This window comes from Felis catus, chromosome C2 (genome assembly GCF_018350175.1).
Source record: "Felis catus isolate Fca126 chromosome C2, F.catus_Fca126_mat1.0, whole genome shotgun sequence".
In the NCBI taxonomy this organism is placed as follows: Eukaryota; Metazoa; Chordata; class Mammalia; order Carnivora; family Felidae; genus Felis; species Felis catus.
In genome coordinates, this window is record NC_058376.1 from 124,523,664 (window position 1) to 124,548,547 (window position 24,884).

The window sequence follows — 24,884 nt, forward strand, 5'->3', positions numbered from 1 at the left end:
ATGTAGACTATTCTGGAAAAGAGCATATGCATATGAATAGAGAGTAGCAAAAGACTGGGGACCAGATTGTTAGGTCTAAAGGGCAAATTAAGCAGTGGGTTTTACTCTTGTAGAAAACAGGAAATCATAATTTATAAGACAGTAACATGACAAAAACTTTAGGATGTTACCATTCTTCAGAAAAAGCGTAGTGCAGGCAGTGGGGGAGGGAGACCAGGAAACTGATGTCAGGGGTGTTGCCTGAGTAAGAGAAAAGATAATGTGGGCTCCCCAGGAACTCGAGGATAACATCAGAGAGGACAAGAATATTTGGTTTTATTAAGTTTGAAATGCAAAAGGGGCACTTGTTTAAATGGGCAGTTTACATACTTTTTGCTTCTAAAGTTATTTAAGTGAACCAGCCATGTCTTAGGTGGAACAGAATTGCCAAACCATGTGAGAGAGATACAGAGGCTCCTTTTCCCCTCTGGCACCAACACTCCACAGCAGTCTCTAGTGCCCTGCCCTCAGAGAGCAGATGTAGAGGCAAGTTTGGGATTTGGTTTGCTTTTTCCTATGGAAGTGATGCCTCCTGCTGGAGTTTGGTCCTGGGCCATCCCACGCTGGAGTATTGAACTGAGGGTATTTAGGTATACCACTATAACATTATGGTCATCGGAAAAGTACATTTCAGTTCTAAAGTAGATACAGGGACAAATTTCCAGGCAGCACAGTACCAGAGGTGGCAGTCAGAAGGGCACAGGTAGTGTTGGCTTTTGGCACTTTTGGTGTGGGTCCCTTTTTATTCCTATAAAAGAAGCCTCTTCAGTCAGTCGCTTCCCAGGAATATTGGTAGCTGCTCCAGGAACAGACCTCCTTTTCCCCCTATGCCTGAGACAGGACCCTTTTGACGAGTCCCAAGTTGTATGTAATTACCCACACACAAAAAAAATCACCACTGAGATTCCTAATAATTTATTAGGCACGAATACCTCATTTCTTTTTGGATTTGAACAATTAAATCCAACTGAGAGAGTAGTTCTTGCTTTTGCGTATGTTGACCTCTTCCTAGTATTATCCAGTCATGCACTTAAATTTCACACGAAAATGTATGTATATATTTTCACAAGGCTGTTCGGATTTAAATTACAAAATATACATATGTACACATTTTAATATAAAGCTGGTAAGGGTGCTCATCAACTTCGGGGCTGTCCGTCTGGAGTCAGCTCATACCTGTAAGACAGTCAGGTTGGACTTGCATTAGTATGAGAGCGTGCTGTGGTGGCAGTGGCAGAAAGGCAGCCTTGTCTAGCCTGCCTGGGCCCCTGTGGGACAGCAGAACCCATCTCTGTAAGGAGACCAGGCAGGGTTAAGGTGAGAACTTAAAGAGGTCTGTTGGGCAAGTGAGATCTGCAAGCAGGGAAAGCCTGAAGTACAAATCTAATCTGTCTCTCTCCTTGATAAGCAAAGAAGCTGACATGTCCTGAAAAGGGAAGAACTTTGGAGAGAATATGCACAACTGTCTGAGACGGTGTCTTGAGTACCAGATTAATGTGATAAAATGAAAGGGCTCACTTACCAATGTGAGAAGCCCATAATCAGATCCTCTTTTGATAAGTCGATCAGTACCTAAACAAACACAAGTAATCAGTTTCCTTCCAAAAATTGCATCGAGTGGAAACCTATTGGCACAAACGGAATTGATCATAAAAAGGGCTTCCTTGGGCTTCAGTTTTGAGCAGGGGCTCTTTTTCCCTTGGCTCTCAACATTGTACTGTCCTTCTCGAGAGGTTCTGACAATGACCTCAGTGTCCTGAGAAGAGGTCAACTGCTCTTTGGAGTTAAACCTCAGAATTTACATGGGGCACCTGGGTGGCTCAGTCAGTTAAGCATCCAACTCTAGATTTGGGGTCAGGTCATGATCTTGCAGTTTGTGAGTTCAGGCCCTGCATTGGGCTCCATGCTGGCAGTGTGGAGCCTAGCTGGGATTCTCTCTCTCTTAAATAAAACTTTGAAAAAAGAATTTATCAATATTACTGAACGGGAGAACAACTTGCCTTTACTCATGAACTGATCATAATTTTAAGCAAGACACCATAGTTGCCTCAACTGTAAAAGTTAGGATATTACCTCCATCATAGAAGTGGGCTTTTCAAAACATGATTATAAGATGTTTATTGAAATACAGCTGCAAAGTATTAACAAACATCCTTCTTTTTTGTGTCTCCTTGGCATCTTCCTAAAGATTATATTTACTGTACTTTTACTTTAAGTAAAATCTCATCTCCGCAAAAATCTTGACGTAATGAGACCCAAGCCTTCACAGGATGCTGTATTTATCAAAACAATACTTAATACATGTTCAGATACTTGTGCAATGATGAATTTAGATAGATTCTCCAGCTTGTTAAAAGCGTTGATCATATTTACACATCTAATACTTTTAGAAACATTATACACACATACATAAACACACACAAAATAAAAATAACCTTCTAATGAGGCTCTCCCCTCCTTGAACCCAGGTCTAATAACCAGATGATCCAATCAGAATTTCTGCAAGGGTGTTCCACCAATGAACAGTTAGAGTGCGGGGGGGGGGGGGGGGTAGGGGGGCGCTGTGGGGAACAGAGTATCAGGAGTCCCTCTTGTACTTACTTTTCCCAGTTCCTTCCTTCTGTGTGAGCCAAGTGGCCTACTGTTTTTCACTGCGACATCTAGTGACCTCTTCTTTACTTCTTCCATGGGAACAAAAAATTCAAATCTTAAAGAAGCAAAAAGTCAAAGTGAGATTTACATATTTTAATCATTTTTGTTTGATCTATTTTCCTACTTTTGAAACCGAAGACTATTCAGGGGAGCATCCAGAACAGTGTTGGTTCATAACAGATATTCAGTGCATCATTATGACATAATCACTGTCATGTGCTAATCAAAAGCCCTGGAAGCATCAAGAGGCTGTTTGCCTCTCTGGGAAGTGCCTTGGACTACTGTGCTTTGGGATTTGCTTCGGACTTTCTCTGAGCTTGCCCTGTCTCTCTTTACCTGCCCCTTCTCTCTCAGCAGTGCCTGTTCATAGGCCCACCTCAACCCTGTTTTTTCTGACCAGCTAAGGACTAGGATGCTAAATACTTAGGTCTCTTGGAGTTTCATGAAAAATAGTGGCCTGCCTTTCTTCTGTCTGTGGAGCAAGGCAGAGGAATCTTTTTGTATAAGCTTTGTCATGTACTCACAGAAGGTTACTGGCCTCCTTACTTGTAGATATTTTTTTTTTATTTTTTTATTTTTTTGAGGTAAAGTAACATTAGTTTCACGTGTATAACATGATTTTATATGTGTATATATTGCAAAATGATCACAAGTCAACATCCATCACTACACAGTTAATAATCTGTTTTCTCATGGTGAGAACTTTAAAGATCCATTCTCCTAGCTACTTTCTAAAATGTAATATAGCATTATTAAATATGGTCACCATGCTGTACATAATATCCCCATGACTTCATTTTATAAGTGGAAATTTGTTCCTTTTGACCCCCTTCACCCATCTCCACCCTACCACCCCCTGCCACCTACCACCAATCTCTGTATCAACGAGCTTGGCAGTTTTTGGGTTTTTGGTATCTTTTATGGATTTTTTTTGTTTTGTTTTAGATTCCACATGTAAGTGAGATCATTCAATAAGAATCTTTGACTTATTTCAGTTAGCATAACACCCTCTTGGTCCATCCATGTTTTCACAAATGGCAAGATTTCATTTTTTTTTTAGGCAGAATATTTCATTGTATGTGTATGTACACACATACATACACATCTTCTTTATCCATTCATCCACCATTGGACACTTAGGTTGCTTCCATGTCTTGGCTATTGTAAACAGTGTTGTAGTGGACATGAGGGTAGTGGACATGTTTTTGAATTAGTATTTTCATTTTCTTTGGCTAAAGACCTAGAAGTAGAATTGCTGGGTTGTAGGGTAGTTCTATTTTCAATTTTTTGAGGAACCTCCATATTGTTTTCCACAGTGGCTGCACCAGTTTGCATTCCCACCAACAGTGCACAAGGGTTCCTCTTTCTTCACATCTTTGCCAACTCTTGGTAATAGTCATTCTAACAGGTATAAGGTGATATCTCATTGTTTTGATTCGCATTTCTCTGAGGATTAATGATATGGAGCACCTTTTTATGTATCTTTTGGTCATCTGTGTATCTTCTTTGGAAAAATGTTGAGGTTCTCTGCCTATTTTTAAATCAGACTTTTTGGGTTTTTTGCTATTGTAGGAGTTCTTTGTATATTTTGAATATTAACACCTCATCAGATAAATGGTTTGTAAATATTTTCTCCCATTCAGTAGGTTGCCTCTTCGTTTTGTTGACCATTTCCTTTGCTGTGCAAAAACTTTTCAGTTTGATGTAGTTGCACTTAATTTTGTTTTTGTTGCCTTTGCTTTTGGTGTCAAATGCAAAAAATGATAACCAAGACCAGTGTCAGGGAGTTTATTGCCTATATTTTCTTCTAGGAGTTTCATGGCTTCAGGTCCTACATTACATTGTCTTTAACCCATATTAAGTTTACTTTTGTGTATGATGTGAGATTGTGGCCCAGTTTCATTCATTTACATGTGGCTGTCCAGTTTTCCCAACACCGTTTACTGAAGAAACAGTCCTTTCCTCATTGTATAAGTTGTATTAATTGACATTGTCATAAGTTAGTCAACTATCTAGATGTGGATTTGTTTCTGAGCTGTTTTGTTCCATTAATCTTTGTGTCTGTTTTTTACGCCAATACCATACTGTTTGATTACCATAGCGTTGTAATAGAGTTTGAAATCAAAGTAGTATAATGCCTCCAGCTTTGTTCTTTCTTAAGATTGCTTTGGTTTCTCGTGGCTCCATACCAATTTTAGGATTATCTGTTTTATTCCTGTGAAAAAAAGGCATTGGAATTTTGAAAGGATTGCATTAAATCTATAGATTGCTTTGGGTAGTATGGACATTTTAACATTAATTGTTCCATTCCTTGAGCAGGAACTATCTTTGTGTTGTGTTCAGTGTTTTTCATTAATGTCTTAGATTTTTCAATGCACTCATCTTTTACCTCTTTGGTTACATTTATTCCTAGGTGTTTTATTCTTTTTGATCCAGCTGTCAATGGGACTGTTAATTTCTCTGATAATTCATTATTAGTGTACAGAAATGTACTGAATTTGTTGAATAGTTCTAATGGTTTTTTAGTGGAGTCTTTAGGGTTTTCTATAATGTTACGTCATCTGTAAATAGTGACACTTTTACTTCTTCCTTTTCCATTTGGATACCTTTTGTTTTTCTTGCCTAATTGCTCTGACTAGGACTTCCAATACTAAAAAAGTGGCAAGAGCGGCCATCCTGTCTTGTCCCTGACCTTAGAGAAAAAGCTTTCAGCTTCTCACTGCTGAGTATGATGTTAGTTGTGCGTTTGTCATCTATGGCCTTTATTATGTTGAGCTACATTGCCTCTATACCTACTCCGTTGACAGACTTTTTTTTCCTTAATGTTTTTTGAGAGCAAGCGAGGGAGGGAGGGGCAGAGAGAATCCCAAGCAGGCTACATGCTGTCAGCGCAGAGCCCAATCTCACAAACCATGAGATCAAGACCCAAGCTGAAATCAAGAGTTAAACACTTAACCAACTAAGCAACCAAGGCACCCTGAATTTTGTCACATGTTTTATCTGCATCTGTTGAGATGAACATATGATTTTTGTTAATGTGATGATTCACATTGATTGATTTGCAGATGGATGTTGAATCATCCTTGAATTCTGGGATTCCCACTTGATCATGGTGTGCCATCTTTTTAATATATTGTTGAATTCAGCGTTGTTTTTTAAGAGAGAATGTTATCTTTTTTATTAAACATTTAAGAGAATGTTACCTTTTTTATTAAAAAAAATTTTTTAATGTTAGAGAGAGAGAGAGAGAGAGAGAGAGGCATTCAGAGTTGTTTATGTTTGCTTTTGAGACAGAGAGAGAGAGAGAGAGACAGAGTGTGAGTGGGAGAGGGGCAGAGAGAAAGGGAGAGACAGTATCCAAGGCAGGATCCAGGCTCTGAGCTGTCAGCATGGGGCTCAACATGGGGCTCAAACTCATGAACCATGAGATCATGACCTGAGCCTGAGTGTCAGACACTCAACCGACTGAGCCACCCAGGCTCCCTGAATTCAGCTTTCTAATATTTTGTTGAAGATTTTTGCATCAGTGTTCATCAGGGATATTGGTCTATAATTTTTTCTTATGATGTCCTTGTTCAGCTTTGGTGTCAGGGTAAATACTGGCCTTATAATAGGAGTTTGGAAGAGTTACCTCCTCTTCTATTTTTTTTTGGAAGACTGAGAAGGATTTGTATTCTTGAGTGTTTGGTAGAATTCACTAGTGAATCCATCTGGTCTTGGGAGGTTTTTTGTTTCCAATTCAGTCTCTGTATTAATAATCAGTCTGTTCAGATTTTCCATTCATTATTCAGTCTAGGTTGTATGTTTCTAGGAATTTACCCCTTTCTTCTAGGTTGTCAAATTTGTTAGCATATAATTTTAGTCTCATCCATTGTACTTGTGTGGTATCAGCTATAATGTCTCATCTTTAATTTCTGATTTTGTGTTTCCTTTTTTTGATGAATCTAGCCAACGGTTTGTCACATTATCTTTTCAAAGAACCAGCTCTTGGTTTCATTGATCTTTTCTATTGTCTTAGTCTCTATCATTTCACTTATTTCTGCTCTCATCTTTCCTTTCTTCTGCTAACTTTGGGCTTTCTTCATTCTTTTCACAGTTCCTTGAGGTGTAAACTTAGGTTGTTTTTTGGAGATGATTATTATTTACTGATATAGGCATTTATCACTGTGAACTTTCCTCTTAGAATTGCTTTTGTTGCATTCCACAAATTTGGTAAGTTGTATCTTCATTTGTCTGAAGATATTTTTGATTTATCTTTTGATTTCTTCTTTGACCTACTGATTGTTCAGTAGCATGGTAATCTTTACATACTTGTGAATTTTCCGGTTTACTTCTTGTACTTGATTTCTTGTACTACTGTGGTCAAAGAAGATGTTTGATATAATTTCACTTTTCTAAAATTTATTAAGACTTATTTTGTGACCTGCATATTATCTATTTTGGAGACAGTCCCATGGGCACTTGAAAAGAACATATATTCTGCTTTTGGATGAAATGTTCTGTATATGTCTGTTAAATCCATGTGGTCTAACGTCATTTAAGGCTGATATTTCCTTATTGATTTTCTGTCTGGATGATCTACCATTGAGGTAAGTGGGGTATTAAAGTCCCCTACTATTACCATATTGCTGTTTCTTCCTTTAGGTCTGTTAATATTTGCTCTATATATTTTGTTACTCCTAGGTTAGGTACATAAATATTTACACATTTTAGATCCTTTTGTTGAAGTGACCTCTTTATCATTATGTAATGCCCACTTTTGTCCTTATTACAGTCTTTATTTTTAAGTCCATTTTGTCTGATAGAAGTGTAGCCACCCCAGTTTTCTTTTGGTTTCCATTTGCTTAGAATATCTTTTTCCATCCCTTCACTATCAGTTTGTGTGTGAAGGGAGTCTTACACTTAGCCTGCATCTGAAGTGAGTCTCTTATAGGCAGCATATAGGTGGGTCTTGTTTTTTATCCTTTCAGCCACTCTGTTTCTTTTGATTGGAGAGATTAGTCAACTCATAAAGTAACCATTGATAGTTCGTATTAATAGTACTTAATGTCATTTTGTTAATTCTTTTCTGGCTGTTCTATGACTTTCTTTAGTGGTATACTTAGGTTATTTTTATGTTGTGTATATGTACTATAGGTTATTGCTTTGTGGTTACCCTGAGGCTTACATATAACAGTCTACTTTAAGTTGATAATATCTTAAGTTTGAAAGCACTCTAAAGCTCTACATTTTGACCACTCCCCCCACTCCACATTTTACATCTATCTCTTAACTAGTTACTGTGGTGATAGTTGTTTTTCGTACTTTTAAGTGATTAAAAGTACTAGCTTCATACTAGCTTTATAAGTGATTAATCCACTACCTTTACTATATATTTACCTTTACCAGTGAGATTTGTACTGTTCTATGTGTCCTTGTTACTAATTAGCGCCGTTTCTTTTCAGTTTACAGGGTCCCTTTAACATTTCTTTTAAGGCCAGTTCAGTGGTAATAACTTCTATCTTTCCAATTATTTCTTTGTTTATTTACTCTTGTGAGATAGAGAAACACATAATCTGAAGCAGGCTTCAGGTGCAGAGCCTGACTTGGGGCTCCAACTTAAGAACCATGAGCTTATGACCTGAGCTGAAGTCAGACACTTGACCAATTGAGCCACCCAGGCGCCCCCATCTCTCCAATTCTTAATGACAACTTTGCCAGGTAGAGTATTGGTGAGTTTTTCTTTCAGCACTTTGTATCATGTTAGTCCCTTCTGGCCTGCAGAGTTGCTGCTGAAAAATCCCGTCTAAAGGTGGTTCCCTTATATATAACAAGTTACTTTCGTCTTGCTGCTTTCAAGATTCTCCCCTTAACTTTTGACATTTTAATTATAATGTGTCTTAGTATAGATCATGTACTCACAAGAGGCCTCTGGGCTCCTTACTTCTAGGTGTATTGTTAGGGTGGAGGCTGCTAAGTCTGCCCTCCAGATAATCCAGCCATATCTTGCTGGATCATATTTTCAGAGAGAATTACTAACAGATCAGGTTTGTCACAAAAGTCAGATGTCAAACCTCTCGTCCCCTGTTCCTACATGGCAATTTTGAAATCCTTTTACAATTGTGTCAGAGTTGTCTTTGAGTACAAAGTCTCTGACTTGTGTGGCTCTAGAATATAGATGGTGCCTGGCATAACATGTTCAATAAATAATGACTAGATTCTCTCTCCCCCACATCTTTTCTTGGTACCACTGAACTCCCAAGTGAAGCTCTTAAAGGAACATACTAGTTCTTAGACATGGCCCAAAGAGCACTCAGTTCAACTCTTTTAAAATGAGTAATTATAGGGGCGCCTGGGTGGCGCAGTCGGTTAAGCGTCCGATTTCAGCTCAGGTCACGATCTCGCGGTCCGGGAGTTCGAGCCCCGCGTCAGGCTCTGGGCTGATGGCTCAGAGCCTGGAGCCTGTTTCCGATTCTGTGTCTCCCTCTCTCTTGCCCCTCCCCCGTTCATGCTCTGTCTTTCTCTGTCCCAAAAATAAATAAACGTTGAAAAAAAACTTTTTTTTTAAATAAAAAATAAATAAATAAATAAATAAATAAAATGAGTAATTATTAACCAAAATGAGAGGAAATCAGAATTATCAGGTATATTACCTTCCTAGGCTGGTTAGAAATGTCTTTTGTTAGGATCCTGATGCAGAAGGAAGCAATGAGGAGATTTTGACTTGTGTGCCTTGAGATCAACTTGAAGTCAAGAATATTTCACATAAGACTTGCCACACCAGGACCATCAAAAGCAAGAAATGTGATGAGAATCTGTCTACCAGTCTTGTATCCAAGGACATGGGTGGACAAGTCAGGGTAACATATCTATTTCACTTGACAGCTATGCTTTGTTGCAGAAGGGAAGACAGGCCAAAGAGCTTGGAGCTTTGGAGGAAATTTTAGGTCCTTAGGTTCAAGGTATGTTTATTTTTAACTGCTACTTTAAGAGAGATTCCAAGAAATCCTCTTTGACCATATTTATATCCTTTTACTTCATTTAAAGAAAAAAAATATGGCACAGTTCATAATCAGGAACACTTTAGCCCCTATGGGCAAGAACAGATGGTAGCTGTTTTGCTTCAGTGCCCTGGCAGTCCTCTTCTCCCAGTCATGTCTAGAAAGTTCGTGAAGGCACACATGTGGCTGGCTTGCCAGGCCCACCACAGGCCCTCAACAAATACTTGAAGACCTGAGACAACACTCTAGGCAGGGCAGCTTGGTCCACTTACGTCTCATCGAACAGAGGTTCCAGGGTCTTCCTTTTCACTGAGGTTTTCTTACGACTTGCCCACCTCCTTTCTGGTAGCAAGTACACACGGACATAGGGATCAGCTCCACTGCTGGTGCAGGGTGTCAGGTTTCTGATTTGGTTTCAAAGACATTAAAGAAAGTTTTAAAATACTGCAAAGACTCATTTGAAGAAAGCTATACTAGCCATGGAGCTCTAGATGGCTTTGAGGACAAAAATGCCCTGTCGTCTAGATGACCAAACAGCAACAGGCTGCAGATTTGAAGGACAAAACATCAGACGCACGATTTCAAAAGCGTGTGTGTGTGTGTGTGTGTGTGTGTGTGTGTGTGTGTTTTAAAGTAGGGAGGAGAGCAAGTATGTTGCATCTAAAGGAAGTAGGAGATTCCTACTTGAGAGAAGGTACTGGCTCCAAGTCACCCCAGACAGTTTTGCAGTGGTTATGTCTGAACAAAGCCCTTGGCTCTGGAGCCTGTCAGCATCATTGAGGACTTGTCATTCACAGCAGGCAGCCTTCAGCCCTCCCTCCTTCCCCGTGTATTACTTGTCTACCTCAGCCATGCCACCGCCCCCCCACCCCCCCACTGCCATTGCTCCAAGCGCCTTCACTCTTTTGTTCACCTGATGCTCCCAGAGGCCTCTTCCTGGCCCCAGCATCTCGTTACCTGCAGCCGCTGATGAGCACACTGAGGCAGCGCCGCAGACACACATAGCGCACCGTGAGCCGAATCTCACCCAGCCTCCGCTGCCGGAGATCCCCGCCTCTGTAAAGAAAGGGCTTGTCATGTCCCTTGCCATTACGGGTGTTGGCCTCTCCCCCAACCCCAACGACAGAAGCATGTCCTGCTTTAGGAACATAGAGCCCTGTGGGTTAATAAAATAGCTCTCAGGTTCTTTTTGGTCTGAAGTCCGTTCCATCCATTCACATTAATTATCCTACTTTACAGTAGGAAGGATACGAACCTTGGAGTGGGATCTGTTTCTATACCATGATTTCCTGTGAAACCTTGGGTAAGTTATTCGACTTTTATGATAGTAAATTGTATCTCGTAGGCTAATCGTGAAGATGGAATTAAATAACATGCTAAGCCCATGGTAAACACTTTGTATAAATCCCACATTCTAAGCTCTCCATATCATCCTCGTACACTTGAGAATTCAGGAAATGTTTCTGCGGTAAGGAACCTTCACTAGAGCCCAGCACCTGTTTTACAGTTGGTATGCATTTGCTCTCTCTCTCCCCCCTTTCCCCTGTGTTTCTAGCATACCATGCTGCCTCTCACGAAGCCAGTCTGAAAGACCAGAACTTTTGCAGCAAAGTAAGTTTGTGTCTACTATTCTATCCAGGGATGGATTTTTCATGCATGTCATTTTAGAATAGATTAAGCAGAGAGGTGCATACTCAGTGTTGAGGCTGATATCTGTCAGGTCAAAGCAGGAGGAGGCCAGGGAGTTCAGCGAGGACATGCTGGGAGCCAGCCTCTTGGGCGGCCATGCAAATGGGGAGACAGGGCATTTCATGGGTCTGGGTGACTTGATGGGCCCTGGAGAGTGTGGGCCTGGGACAGTCAGGAAGATGGTGGCCGCACTCTTCTTCTTCCCCGTGGGCTCACAGAACCCTTTGGCACTGTCCTTGCCTTTGGGCTCTGGGCCTGTCTCTTGGGGTGTGGGCTCGGTGGCAACAGTAGTGGCACTGGTGGTTGTCATGGTGCTCTTGGAGGCTTCCTTGGTATCAGAAACAGGGTCTGGGGGGCATGACAGATTTTCAGGGCCCCCTCCCTGGGATGGGGCTTTGGGGTCCTCGTTGGTGTCCACCTTCTTAACGAACAGAGGACCTTTCTTTAGGGCTTCAGGTCCTGTGTATGGGCTCCCCATCTCTCGTTCTTCCACACGCAGGAACTGCAAGCAGATGACAGGGTTATGGGCTGGGCCCCCCTATCCACCTTCTCCTCCTCTGCTCTCATCTTCACCTCTGGGAAATGGTTCCTTCCTGACTGCCCAATCCTCTGGATTCTACCTCCCACCCCACAACCCCACACCATATCTTCCTTAATCTCTCTTTGCCCCTGGGTCCCTGTAACCAAATATTCTCTTTCTCCCTTATTCCTGCCTCAGTCATGAGTCTTCATGAAGACTCAGTCCTGCCCCCACTCAAACTGGCTGGTGGAGACCTAGCTCACTCTTACAACATGCACTGTTCCTCTATGCAGAGGACTCCCAGATCTACACCTCCAGTCCTCTACTGCCTTCTGGATGGGGTCCTTTCCAGCTGTCACCCTATTCACCACTGCTTTCCCTAAAACAGTTCCTGTCCACATATACCCCTGTGCTCCTACCACCAAAATTTCAAACCTCAGCCACTATGTTTCTTCCCCGTTAGTCATCAAGACTGTTCCTAGGGACTTCCATTTCTAGCACTGTGGTGGTCAAAATATTCTGAAAAATCTCATTAGGAATGTCTAACAAAATGAAACAAACATCCTTTTAAATGCATTGCCAAATTCACAAGAAAGGAGGGAAAGCCCCTGGGGTTACTGAAAAACGAAGGCTAAGCTTTCCTAGGGTGGTTTATCAACCTTGAAAATTCAAGGGGTAAGGAGAAGAGGCCTCGGATCAATGTGAGGCTGGGAGTTGAAGTGGGAACCATGAAGGTGCGATCTCTAGGGGAAAAAAGTAGTCTAGGATAAACATTCCACCCCCCAGGAAAGACTGATAAGAAATATGTCTGTCTCGGCCTGTACTCTGGTGGGGGGAACTGAAGACTTTCCTGAGAATATGGCACCTTACAGAACTATCTTATATGAATTTTGGTTCTTATTTTTACCTGTGGAATCTTGAAACCTAAAATTTTAAAAATAACCTAAGAATGGACCCTAGGTTTGTAATGCTCCCTAGGTGCTTGGTTATAGTAAAACGGAACCTCGCTGGAAGCAAGCAGCTTCAGTCCAGGTCCCAGAACACTGAACATATGTTTGCAACCCAAGTTACCAAGCATAGAAAACAGATACAACAACCATCAAAATCTAACTCAAGATCTTAAGATATAATGTGTACCTGTGAATTCTAACGTAAGTATTTTCAAATGACTGAAGATGGAATAGAAACATCATAATAAAATACTATGAAAAAAGATAAAATCAGAAATAAAAAACAGCCAATTAGTGGTCTAAGATGACAGAGATCTGAGGAAATTTAGAACGTAGCACCAGGAGATAAAAGAAACAGAAAATATGACAGTGAGGTCAGGTCGGGACATGGAGGAGGTGGTGGTCCAGTGTAGGAATTCTAGAAGGAAGGATTAAAAGAATGGGAGAGGCAATATCTGAAGGGATAATGGCTGACCATATTCCAAAGTTGACGAAAAACAGCAATCTATCTCCTAGCTTCTTCTCGGCACAGAGCAGGTACTTAGTGCTGGGATAGCCCACCTTGTTCCACGGCCAGAGCTCCACCCCTCACCTACCCTGGGGCACAAGAAGGGATGTTTACCCGAAGCACTAGCCTCATGGAGATGAGGCTGTCCAGGCCTGAGTGGTCCAGCTGAAAGCGCTGCTCCAGGGTGAGGTCTGTATAGGGTAGAATCTGGCACAGGGGGAACTCCAGCACTCCCAGAGCACACTCCTGGTCATCATCAAGCACCTGGGCAGTGGGCCAGTCACAAAACAGGCTAACCCAGCCTCAGACCCACCACCGCCTTTCCCGAGTCTCAGTTCGCCTAAGTAAGCACTGTGCTTCTATTGGCCCCTGGCCCTGTTCTGAAAACCTGGGACTGGGACCAGGCCTGGTCCCTGTTTGCAGTCAGGGTAGAGGCAGTTATGATCTGTATGAGGCAGGGGCCAAATGCCCATGGCCACAGGGGCTTTAAGGGCTGATGAGCTGAGCTGCTCCATGAGGAGACATCCGGACAAGGCTGAAGGCCCCCAAAATTTGTTGGGTCATGAAATCTTGGACGAGTCATTGTTTGAGCCTCTATTTGCTCACGTGTAAAATAAAGAAGGTATCTCTTTTCCACAGATTGTTTTGAAGGTTATTTTTTTAAAGAAGTACATCATCATTGACGTCCAGGGAGGATTCCAACACAGGCCCCTCTGAGTGCTATGTAAAACCGGAAAGACTTGCAGGGAGAGAGCCAAGGGACGTGAGGGTTCGCCCTTCCACAGCCCTCTTCGCCCACCCACCAGCCTGTGAGGATGCGGGGCCTCCCACATCCTCTCCCACACACACAGGCTGACTTCACCACTGGGAGCACCTGCCTGAGGTGCACTTCAAGCTCCCCACCCCTCCTGCCGTAGACACCTCTTAGCCTTGTTCCAAGACCCGAACTTGACACAAACCTTCAGATGCAGCTCCTCGGCTGCCACGTCGTACACAAAGAAGGAGAACACCTGGCTCCACACGGGGTCCTTGGTGTGGGGACAAGTCTGGGGATGGAAGAGAGAAAGATCACGGAAGGGTCAGGATGGGCAGAGCAGGGTGCAGGCACCCTCTGCTCGCATCTGGCCACTCACCAGCACTGCCTGGGTGTCAGACCCACCCACACGGCTTGTGGGAGACTTTAGGGTGGGGCAGCCAGGTTCAAAGGCAAGGAGAGCTTTCCCAGGAAGGTTGGGGGTTTAATTTACTTACTTAAATTCAAGTTACTTAACATACAGTCTAGTATTGGTTTCAGGAGTAGTGATTTATCACTCACGTACGACACCAGTGCTCATGCCAACAAGTGCCCTTCTTAATGCCCATCGCCCATTTAGCCCATCCCCCCCCCCCCACACACACAACCCCTCCAGCAGCCCTCGGTTTGTTCTCTGTATTTAAGTGTGTCTTAGGGTTTATGTCCCTCTGTATTTTATTTTTCCTTCCCTTCCCTATGTTCATCTGTTTTGTTTCTTAAATTTCACATACGAGTGAAATCATATGATATTTATCTTTCTCTGACCTTTTTCACTTAGCATAGTGCACTCCAGCTCCATCCATGTTGTTGCAAATGGCAATAATTCATTCTTTTTGGTCTCCAATATTCCAGTGTGTGTGTGCATATATGTATATGTACATGTACATGTACATATACATAGATAGATCTTCTTTATCCATTCATCAGGCAATGGAGATGTGGGCTCTTTCCCTAAACTGGAAGTTGTGTGGGGCTGAAAGCATAGCAGCACTAGAGCTCACTCCCAGGGGAGGGGCCAACAGGACTTCCACGGCTTTCTGGCATGTGCCCTTGGGTCAGTCACTCCATCTCTCACCCTCAGGTTCTTGAACTGTGCAACTATTTTGTGAGGTTGTTTTGAAGACACCGGGCCTAGAACGTGTCCTGACACCTACGAACACTGTTCTGTTCTCTAATCCCCTGCTCTTTTGCTTCTCTCCTGTAAGGGGTGGGGCCCTCACTGTCCCATGGCTACACACCGAACTGTCTCACCTTGCTCGTTTGTGTCTTCTTGCCTACAGAGAGCTTGACATAGGAAGAAGGGTCTCTGCTCACTTTATTCTGTGGGGAACAGATGGACAACAATGAAAGTGGTACCAATGGTCTGAGACACCACCCCAACCAGCCTCACCTCCCAACCCCCAGGAGCATCAGTGGGACCTGGGGCCAGCCAATTGCTTCCCTCTGACAGAAGGCTACCCTGGTGCCCCCAGGTCCCTGGGCTGCCATCACTGTGAGCTCTAGGAAAGGGCTAACCCCAGGGGAGGCTCCAAGGTAAAGACAGGAGGCCCAGAGCTGGGCCTGGTTGAGCACATGCTCTTGTTCTCTCTTGTTCTCTCGAGCTATGGAGGCAGACAAGTTCTGGCTCTTCCTTTACCTTGTGACCTAGGTACTTAACGTTTCGAGTGCTACTTGTAAAATGGCAACAAAACAAGACACACTCATCATGGGACTCGGGCATAACAAACGTGGGGGGTGGGTTGCAAAGCCCAGCGCCTGGCACACGGCAGACGTGGTGAATGGCGCTCTTGTCATCCCTAGGCTGTGTGTGCACAGACGGTCACCCATAAGACAGGGCTGTGGTTACTCTGAGGAAAAGGCGCCGTGACTGGCTTTCACTTACCTTGGTAAACCTAGGGAGTTTTTTGGCTCGATATTCGCCATTCAGGTAGTCAAAGGGGTTTCTCTGCAGCACAAGAATAGGATAAATGAATGACCCATGGACATTTGCAAGAGACAGGCACAAGGCAAAGGTGTATGTGACACTGGGCATGGCACCACTCACCGGCAGGTTGCAGGCACTCTCCAAGAAAACCACGAGGATGGCAGTCGAAAAGCCACTATGGTCCTACAAGCACACACAGACTCTCACTCACTGGGTGCTGAAGCATTAGGAGACACAGACTGGTTTTGGAGAAACCTATTCATGGCAGAAGGAAGCTAGCTAGCCAGACCTTGAACTCCAGACAAGCCCTACGATTGCCCACAACCTAGCTTTTTGTTGAGACTGAATCTACAACTGCAGCATGTCAGATTCAAGTCGGACACAGGGGTGGACTTCCTCAGGAACTGGGCTGACCAGCACTGACAGAGCTTTTAAGGATCCCATCTTCCCCGAAGATGGCTGAGCTGCTCGAGACTGCTGAGAGATCAGGAGCTGCCCGGTGTGGAAGTGAGGCCGAGGGACAGGTTCTGCCGAAGGTGGGGCTGGCTGGCTGATTCTGTGAGCAAGATCTGGGGGCTTCATCTCGCCCCCTTCCACAAAGCTCACACAGGGACCGGTCGCCAGCCTCCATACACCTTTCTGGTAGGGAACGCTGACACCCCAGCCTCACCTGGGTCAGAGCTTCCGGGCTGGCGATCAGTGAAAGCCACTCCAGCCGCAGGTGCAGCCGCCCGCTGGTTGTGTCGTTCAGGACAAACCACTGCAGGAGGAGGGGGAGGAGGGTGAGGAGGGAGGACGGCTCCAGGAAAGGGCCACTGAGATGCTACCAACCCTCTTCAAGCAGTTCAATTCTGGGACCTGGTGGAGCCCTAATAGGGGCTTTAGGGCAAAGATGGCCCAGCCGGGCGGTGTGGGCTCTGGGCTCGAGGGAATGGGAGAGGTGGTTATAGAAGGTCAGAGCACTATACTTTGAGATGGAAACAAGAATGTCCATGGCGGGGGGGGGGGGGGGGTTGCAGGCTCGACTCTACCTCATCCACCACTCTGTTCGTCATGACATCCCCAAGGCAGATCTGCAGGCTGGAACACACAGGGAGTCGGCTTAGCTCCAAGCAGGCAGGAAACAGCATATCTGAGGGCGGCCCTCAAGACAGGGGACCTTAGGGGTGCCTGGGTGGCTCAGTTGGTTGAGCGTCCATCTCTTGATTTTGGCTCAGGTCATGATCTCACGGTTTGGTTTGTGAGCTCGAGCCCCACGTCAGGCACAGCAGACAGCACAGAGCCTGCTTGGGATTTTCTCTCTCCCTCTCTCTGCACCCCCCCCCCTTCTCTTGCTCTCTCTCAAAATACGTAATGTAAAAAAATGGTTTATAATCTTTGAGGAAAAAAAAGACGGGATCTTATTCATCTCAAGGCACCAGTGGTAAAGTGCTTGCCGCTCAAGCAAATGAAGGCCAGTCAGCAGATGGCTCCAATCCCCAGAGGAGAACATGAGCAGAGGCTGCTGGGCACACTGGCTCTGGATTCCCCAGTGACGGTACTATGGGCATTTTGAACAGGATGATTCTTCTTTGTGAAAAACTGCCCATGCGTTGCATGGGTTTAGCTTCCCAGTCCTGTGTCCTCTAAACACCCGAGGCACCACCTCCCACAGTCATCATTAATGACCCCCAGAGCCCATCCATTTCCAACACTGCCCCAGGTGCCCTCCAGGGGATAACTCTGGTTGGCATGTGTGTGACAGGAGGTGACGGAGACCTAACCTGACTGCAGCCCAAACACAAGACCCTGATAGCCAGAGGAGAAGGGGGGTGGAGATTAAGTCTGGGTGACTGTTAGAAATGTGCTTGAGCTCAGCACACGCTGGAAATCAGTAACATGCTGCATGAACTACAAGCCACACTTCTCATCTGCAACAACACAAAAACTGCAGCTTTTTCCATTAAGGAGAGAAGGAAAAGAACATCTGGTGGGGAGCTGTTTCTTAGGGTGGCAGATGGCACCCCTCCCACTTTGTTTTGTTGCTTTTAAAATTACATGCTCGTGGAAACCAGCTAAACAATACAGGAGCAAGAAAGATTTGGGTGAAACTCTCTTTTCTGCCTCCTCATCCCAGGCCCCCTGAGGCGAGCGGTGTGAACAGTCTGCTGTGTGTCTCCTGTGCCCTTCTCTGTGCTCACACAAACATACTCCGGGGTCCTCCCTGGAGACATGAAACCACACGGGCCACACCCGGCTCCCGCCCCTTCCCCCCTCCCCACCCCTCCAACCAAGTCTTCCAGCTCAACACAGACAGACCCTGCTCATCGTTTTTAAAAGCTGCAGAATATTCTGTAGTTTGGCAATGGCAAATCTGTTCAAACACTCGACCGATATCCTCTGAGGCTGGACATTTGTGTTTCCGGCCACCACAGTCCTGCTCATTGCAGAGCACCCCACGTATAATGCTCTGACTTTATGGGAGATTCCCGGAAGTGGGGCTGCTGGGCCAAAAGACATGTAAGTCTGAAGTTTTGATGGCCAGCCCCAGCCCCACCATCTCAGTCCCCCCACAGCCTTGAGTTTGGGTTCTGCCCCAGAGCGAGAGGCCAGGACTCCTTGGCCCTGGGAACCTGACCATCCACGCCAGCCCCGCCCCTGCACCTGCTCTGAACAGAGTCTAGCTACCGCACCAGGACTGCAGGATGCAGAGACCATGGGACACAAACCTTGGGGCCCTCTGCATCCCCGTAGCCCAGCTCAGGGATGGGCACTCAGGAGACACCTAGGAAGGAGGTTAGTAGCAGGAACGTGGAATGACAGAGCAGGCTGCCTAACGCAGTCTGTGTCAGGTGACTGCGTGCTGGAGGCGAGGGTGCTGTGGCCCGAGGCCTGGCCCAGTGCCCCTGCACCCAGCTCAGCCCTCCTCCTCACCTGCCCAGGAAGTCGTCCCTGTCGGGATCCTCGTCATACAGGTCCACCTCCAGGTCCTGCCCAGGGACTTCGTACACTATAAACTGGAACAAAAGACGGGATACTTGATCTGCAGGCCGCAACAGCTGATGAAGCCGACCTCAAGCATGACCCAGGGAGAGCCCAAGTCCAGCCCCACCACCTGCCAGCTCAGAGCCCTGGGCAGTTTCCTGCCTTCAACGCCTCTGGAGAACCCCACCTGTAAGAAGGGAGTGATGTCCTCCCCTGCGGGATGGGGAGGACGGGGGTCGGTGCTCAGGGGACAACGGCTGCTGTGTGTTCTGCATGGGGCTCGCAGCTTCTGGAGCACTTCATAGGCTGTGGGTGCTACCTTCAGGTAGTAGGGATTGTGGGTGAATTTAAGAACTTTAAGCTCCTGGTGTGAGGCTCTGGCAGCAGGGGAGGCTGGGAGGATTGGGGTAGAACTGACTCAGGTTCTCTCTTTTACTTTGATTTGAAAAATTCCAACAAATCTGACCGTGAAGGGGAAGGGAGGTGGGAATTCATTTACGAGCTGTTCCTCCAGCAGGGCCACGGCAGCCCACCTCTGCCTGATGGAATGTGGGAAGCCTGATGGATGTGGGAAGGAGGAGTGATGCAGGCCACCCTGCGTGTCCCCAAGGCCACTCCTCCGGCCCGGTGTTGCCACATGGGTGTGTGAGGCCCTCCCTTGTTTGTACCCAGCATGACCCAATGTGGAGCCCGGAGGGCATCAAAAGTAGCCGAGGAGACCCTCACCTCAAATACCTCATTCCAGGTGGGGTTCAGGTTCTTGTAGATGGTCCTGCTCCGGAAATGCTGTAGGCCAATGCTCACCTTGGCGTAGGGGTCTGACTTGCCTCGGATCCCCAGGAAGTTGTCCTTCTGAGCCAGCTTTTCTGCTTCCAGCAAGTGGACTCTGATCACTCCCTGGAAAATGCCCCAGCCCAGGGCTCACAGCTGCTTTCTGGGCTGTGCCCGCCCCCAAGGCCCACAACATCAGGGCCAAAGCCATCAGACATCATCCCAGCCCCGTCTCAGTGTCTCTGTGGTCTAGATGGGAGACAAGCCAGATATGGCAGTTTCCTTGCCAAAGCCACGCAGCAAGTGATGGCAGGGCCCAGGGCTCTGTCCACTCATCACCATGCCCTGCCCCCATTCCTGGCCTTCAACCTGCCACGTGAATGGCTCGTTCAGCCGCAGCTATTTCCTCCTGTGCTGACGACCACCATCTGAGGAGGCTGCCTCCTGGATTCCCCCTCTCTAGAGGGGAACAAAGTTCTAGTCATTTCCTCCTGAGGCCCAGGTGTACACACCCCCGTGGGCACTGCGTGCGGCTGGCAGTGTGCTCATAAAGGCCCCACACTCTGGGCTTTGTCCTCAGACAGAATGGAACGCAAGAATTAGGAAGTACACTTCATGGGGCCAGGAGGCCTCCTGCCTAGAACTGTGTTTTTAAGTATCAGTAGATACATGTACGCTTAGGATGAGCACTGAGTACCGTATAGAACTGCTGGGTCACTATATTGTACACCTGAAACTAACACAACACTGTATGTTACCTGTATTGGAATTAAAATAAAAAAACAGCGACAGATACACAGGCATTTACCCTTTGACCCAGCAATCCCACGTCTAGCCCTAAAAGTATACTGCCAAAACTCAAAGAAGACACGTCCAAGGCTATTCGTGACAGCGCTATTTGTAATAGCGAGAGATCAACACAGCCCATTCAATAACCCCCTGCACACACACACCGTGGAGTACTGGGCCGCCGTAAGCAGGAAAGAGTTAGGGCCCTGTCTACCCTGTCACGGAGCGGTGCCCATGACATACGGAGTGATAAAAGCAAGGTGGAGAAAACTAGGTTGCTGCCATCCGTCAAAGAAGGGGAATATAACCATCATCAGATGGTTACACAACCATGATGCACACACAACCATATCTGCAATATATCTGCAGCTGCTCATTTTAGAAAACCAGCAATGAACAGGGGAAGGATAAACCATTACTTAAGGGGGATGGTGGAGGTCAGGTGCAGGGAAGAAAGGATCGAAACCAGACCCCTTAAGATAGAATCCGTTTTTTATGTTGGACTTCGGAAGCTTGCAAATATTTTACATGACTGTAAAAGGAAGTTACGGTAAAAATTCAGCCCTAAAAATAGAAAATGGAATGAAACAAATCAATGTAAATGTTCAAGGCCAGTTGTCGCAAACACACAGAACTATTCCAAGTGAGTTTAAATGATAGCAACTTTCCAGGACCTCTCGAGGGAGATATCCCCTGAGGACAGATTGTTTTCAGTAACAGAGGCACAGGTGATGGGGTTGTTTGTTATTCTGAGATGGCCAAACTCAGCGTGGGGAGGCTGAGAGGACATATGCACTGCCGCCCTGCTCGCCCCGGGCCTCACCCCGGTGCAGCCAGAGCAAGCCGATGCCTCTTACCTGGTGCTGGTGGAGAAATGGGCACGCACCCCTCTCCCGAGCCCTGACTCGCAGCCCTGAAGGGCACCTTCTATAGGGACGCCATGTGGCTGTCCTCAGGGGCCTCCCAAGCAAGGCCCAGGATGTGGGGGGCAGGGGCAGTGGGACTGAGCACACAGGAAGGCCCACGTCCTGGCTCAACTGAATGTTCTTCCCAGTGTACCCCAAGGATTCTTTCCACCACCAAATGATGGAGTCGGGGGAGTCTCGTGTCCCTGAAGGGAGGAAGGGAATCTCCTGGAGTTTCCTGGGGGCAGGGGTGACTGCCCATAGCCCCCAACCCAGGCTGCACAAGTGGGGGGTGGTGAGGGGGGACCAGCATCCAGGAAGGAATGCCACCTGGGTTCCGCCCCTCCCTAGATGGGTGGCTTTGGGCAAGTCAGTCAGTCTTCCAACGCTCGGTCCTCACCCGATCAAACGAAGATGCCGTGCTCTCACCGGGCAGAGACCAGGCTTACCAACTGAGAATGCATTCCCTCCTCCAGCCTGAGGGTCCCTCAGCTCTGGGCCCAGTGCTCTGTGGCCAGTGCAGGTACTCACGCAGGGCAGAGGAAAGAGCAGGTTGGTCACATCCAGCCCCTTCTTCACAGGCACAGTCACGCGGTTGGGCAGTACCAGGTGGGCGGCGATGAGGTCCTCCAGCAGGCTGTCTGACACCTCGCTGGGGACAGTGGGCAAGACCAGCTGTAAAGGCCGCCCACCCCTCCACCTGTCATCCCCAGAGCTCAAACCAGGAGCAGAGCGTGGTGGGGTGGGCCCTTAACAACAGGGAACATTCCTGTCCCCAGCCTGCCTGGCTGGTGGGGGTGGGGGAAGATGCGGGGTTTACATTTTGACAGCCCCTGACCACCACCCTCTCAATCCCGCTCTGTTCTCTGAGACATCCCAGCATGGTAGCTAAGGGATGGCCTGGAACCTGTGTGCAAATCTCGGCTCTACTACCCATGAGCTGTGTGACCTTGGGTAAGTCGATCACCTCTCTGGACGTGTTTCCTCATCTCAGAGAACAGCACCTGGTGCACAGTAAGTGCTAGCTAAGTGTTTGCTCCCGTAGCTCTTCTACTGGCTGACATCCCATCAGAGTTCTCTGCTCACTGCCTGACTCCCTCTCCCCAGCAGAGGAGCAGGGACAGCACCTGGAACAGGCCTGGCATGCAGAGCGGGTACTCAGGAAATATCTGTTGAATGAAACAATGCGCCACTGGATTCTCTGCATCCAGGGGGCCGGGAGCAGTGGGATCGTCCCCAGGGAGCGAGCCAGTGGTCCTCCCCACAGGCCAGGGAGCTGCCTGAGCCCGGGGAGCCTGCTGGTGCTTGCCCTGGCCAGTCCAAATGTCCCTGATGCCTGGGGACACGTGTCCACATGGGCCTGGAGCCCTCCCTTGCTCCTCCCAGGGGGCCTGAGGCTCTGAGTGCGGCCCTGCCACGGCCAGTCCCAGGAAGGGACGTAGAAGAACCGGGCTCCCCTTTCACTGAGGAAGAGCCCAGAGAAGTCACACAGTTGCTGAGCAACAGAGCCAGAGAGCCTGTGCTCTCTCATTAGCCCACACAGCCTCCCCCAGGACATCTCCTGTGGCCAGTGTGTGCCCGTGCATTTGAGCGTGCATGTGTATGTGTGTGTGTGTGTGTGTGTGTGTGTGTGTGTGTGTGTGCGTGTGTATGTGTGTTTTCTAGGTGCAGTGCCTGTCCACATAGGCCAAGCAACACTGTTAGCCTCCTGGTCCCACTCCAAACACACCAACACATTTCCCCCCAGGGCAGGGGCAGCTTGGTGTCACCCCGCTCCTCACACAGGAACCGGGAGGGAGGGCACAGCCAAGGTGCAGCTCCAGTCTCCGGATGCCCGTCTCTGGAGGGCCTCACTCTTGGGATCTGCCTGGCAGCTCTTACACTGCACTCACTTGATTCCTGGAGCATCCAGCAGGTTGGTCAGGCCTGTCCAGTTGATCTGCAGGTGCTGCAGGGGCAGAGGAAGGCTGTTAGGCTGGAAGAAGCCAGAAGCCCAGGGCTGGGTCCCTCTGCCAAGCACCTCACACCTGCCAGCCCGGGGACCCCAGCCTGCTGGTGGTGGTGGGACCTCTGCAGGGGCGTCAGGCAGGTGAGGGCACCTCTAGTCTTGCTTAGGCCTCGGCTGGGGTGGCTGGGGCCGCGAAGCCCACTGCTCTCCTGCCAGGACCACACGGGAGAGCAGGGCACACGGCCACAGGCCAGCCTGGACTGAGAGGTCTGGGTTACACCGTCTCCACCTCGGTCCCCCTGTGTGACCTCGGCAAGCCACTCTCCCGAATGTTTCCTGGTCTCGGGGAGAGCAGAGCCGAGCACCTCAGGCTGCCTTAGATGACATGAGACGAGCCATTGGAGCAGCCAGTCTCGCCGGCCTTCGGCAGTTCCATTCTGGGACTCAGACCGGCTCCTGGGGCCCAGCAAGCGAGTGCTTTCTCACAGGGAACCGCAGGCCCGCGTCTTTCCCTGGGACTTACTGGCTTCTGAAGGAAGAACACGGTTACGGCTCCCACGAAGGGCTTGTCCACCAGGAGGGGCTCCAGGATGATCCGCAGCGTGCCCTGCAACTGGGTGGGCACAGGGGGCCGGTGTGGGACCTCAGCCCCCCTCCCCCCTGCACCTCATGCGCTCTGCCGAGGCCACCCCCAAACGTCAGAGCCACCTGCTGTTCCAGTAGGGACCACACTTGGGAAACAGAAACCTGCACACAGCTGCCACGCCTCTGCCAGCTACCAGGGGCCCCGAGCTAGCCACCACTGCCTTCCACGGGTGCGGAGGGCAATTTACTTTACCTCTTGCCCACGTTTCAGGCCAGCCCAGCCAGCGGGGACCCAGCTCCCATATTACTCCTCTACCACAAGAGATCTCCACCTCCTCCTCCAACCGTCTCATTTCTAAGCACTGGTTCTGCATCACTCCATGAACAGAAACTTTCCCTTCCCTGGGCAGCTGATGTCACCCTGGGGGGACTGTACAGAGGCAGGTGTGGGGCCATGGGGCCAAGCAGCAGGTTAATAAGGCCTAGACACCTGTTCACGGCCAGGCGACCTCAGGCCTGGAGTCCCTTGATCATCATCAGCCTGTATTTGGTGTCTGCACCTTTTCTGCAGCCTGCTCCAGCATGAGCCCACTTCCCCCTGCCCAGCCTCCCACCCCAGGGGCAGGAATGGGGGGTGGGCAGTCCCACCAGGCTCCACGTACCTGGATCCCGTTCACGCCAGCCTGTATCTTCTGCAGCTCTGCACTGATCTCACAGTCCCCGATGTAGCTGAAAGTGGGGAGGGACGAAGGGCAGGTACACCACTCAGAGAGATCAGGAAGCTTGCCCAGCACCACACAGCCCAAGTCCAGGCGGCCAGCCACCAAGCCTGAGCCCTGTGTCACGTGGATATGGCCTCCCTAAAAG

At 47.7% G+C, this 24,884-nt stretch overlaps 1 protein-coding gene across 9 annotated transcripts in view; it reads right to left on the reverse strand.

Annotated features, from left to right (window-relative positions):
- Positions 1-938: 938 nt before the first annotated feature.
- Positions 939-24,884, reverse strand: part of ESYT3 (extended synaptotagmin 3) — a 50,206-nt gene continuing 26,260 nt past the window's right edge. For 3 of the 9 annotated variants that reach the window (XM_003992061.6, XM_045037545.1, XM_045037543.1), the window contains 19 exons: positions 24,680-24,746; positions 23,956-24,045; positions 23,377-23,432; positions 22,016-22,136; positions 19,746-19,916; positions 18,969-19,051; positions 17,087-17,135; positions 16,726-16,815; positions 16,176-16,238; positions 16,014-16,076; positions 15,383-15,451; positions 14,298-14,384; positions 13,453-13,602; positions 11,366-11,862; positions 10,629-10,727; positions 9,944-10,075; positions 2,641-2,746; positions 1,562-1,611; positions 939-1,215 (listed from right to left, as the gene is read on the reverse strand). In XM_003992061.6, coding sequence (XP_003992110.2) covers positions 1,179-1,215; positions 1,562-1,611; positions 2,641-2,746; positions 9,944-10,075; positions 10,629-10,727; positions 11,366-11,862; positions 13,453-13,602; positions 14,298-14,384; positions 15,383-15,451; positions 16,014-16,076; positions 16,176-16,238; positions 16,726-16,815; positions 17,087-17,135; positions 18,969-19,051; positions 19,746-19,916; positions 22,016-22,136; positions 23,377-23,432; positions 23,956-24,045; positions 24,680-24,746 — 2,080 coding nt within the window. In that variant the 3' untranslated portion in view covers positions 939-1,178. Of the gene's footprint in view, positions 1,216-1,561; positions 1,612-2,640; positions 2,747-9,291; positions 9,829-9,943; positions 10,076-10,584; positions 10,728-11,365; positions 11,863-13,452; positions 13,603-14,297; positions 14,385-15,382; positions 15,452-16,013; positions 16,077-16,175; positions 16,239-16,725; positions 16,816-17,086; positions 17,136-18,968; positions 19,052-19,745; positions 19,917-22,015; positions 22,137-23,376; positions 23,433-23,955; positions 24,046-24,679; positions 24,747-24,884 lie in introns of those variants that run through there. The other 6 variants (XM_045037541.1, XM_023260528.2, XM_023260527.2 and 3 more) reach the window with 6 other exon arrangements.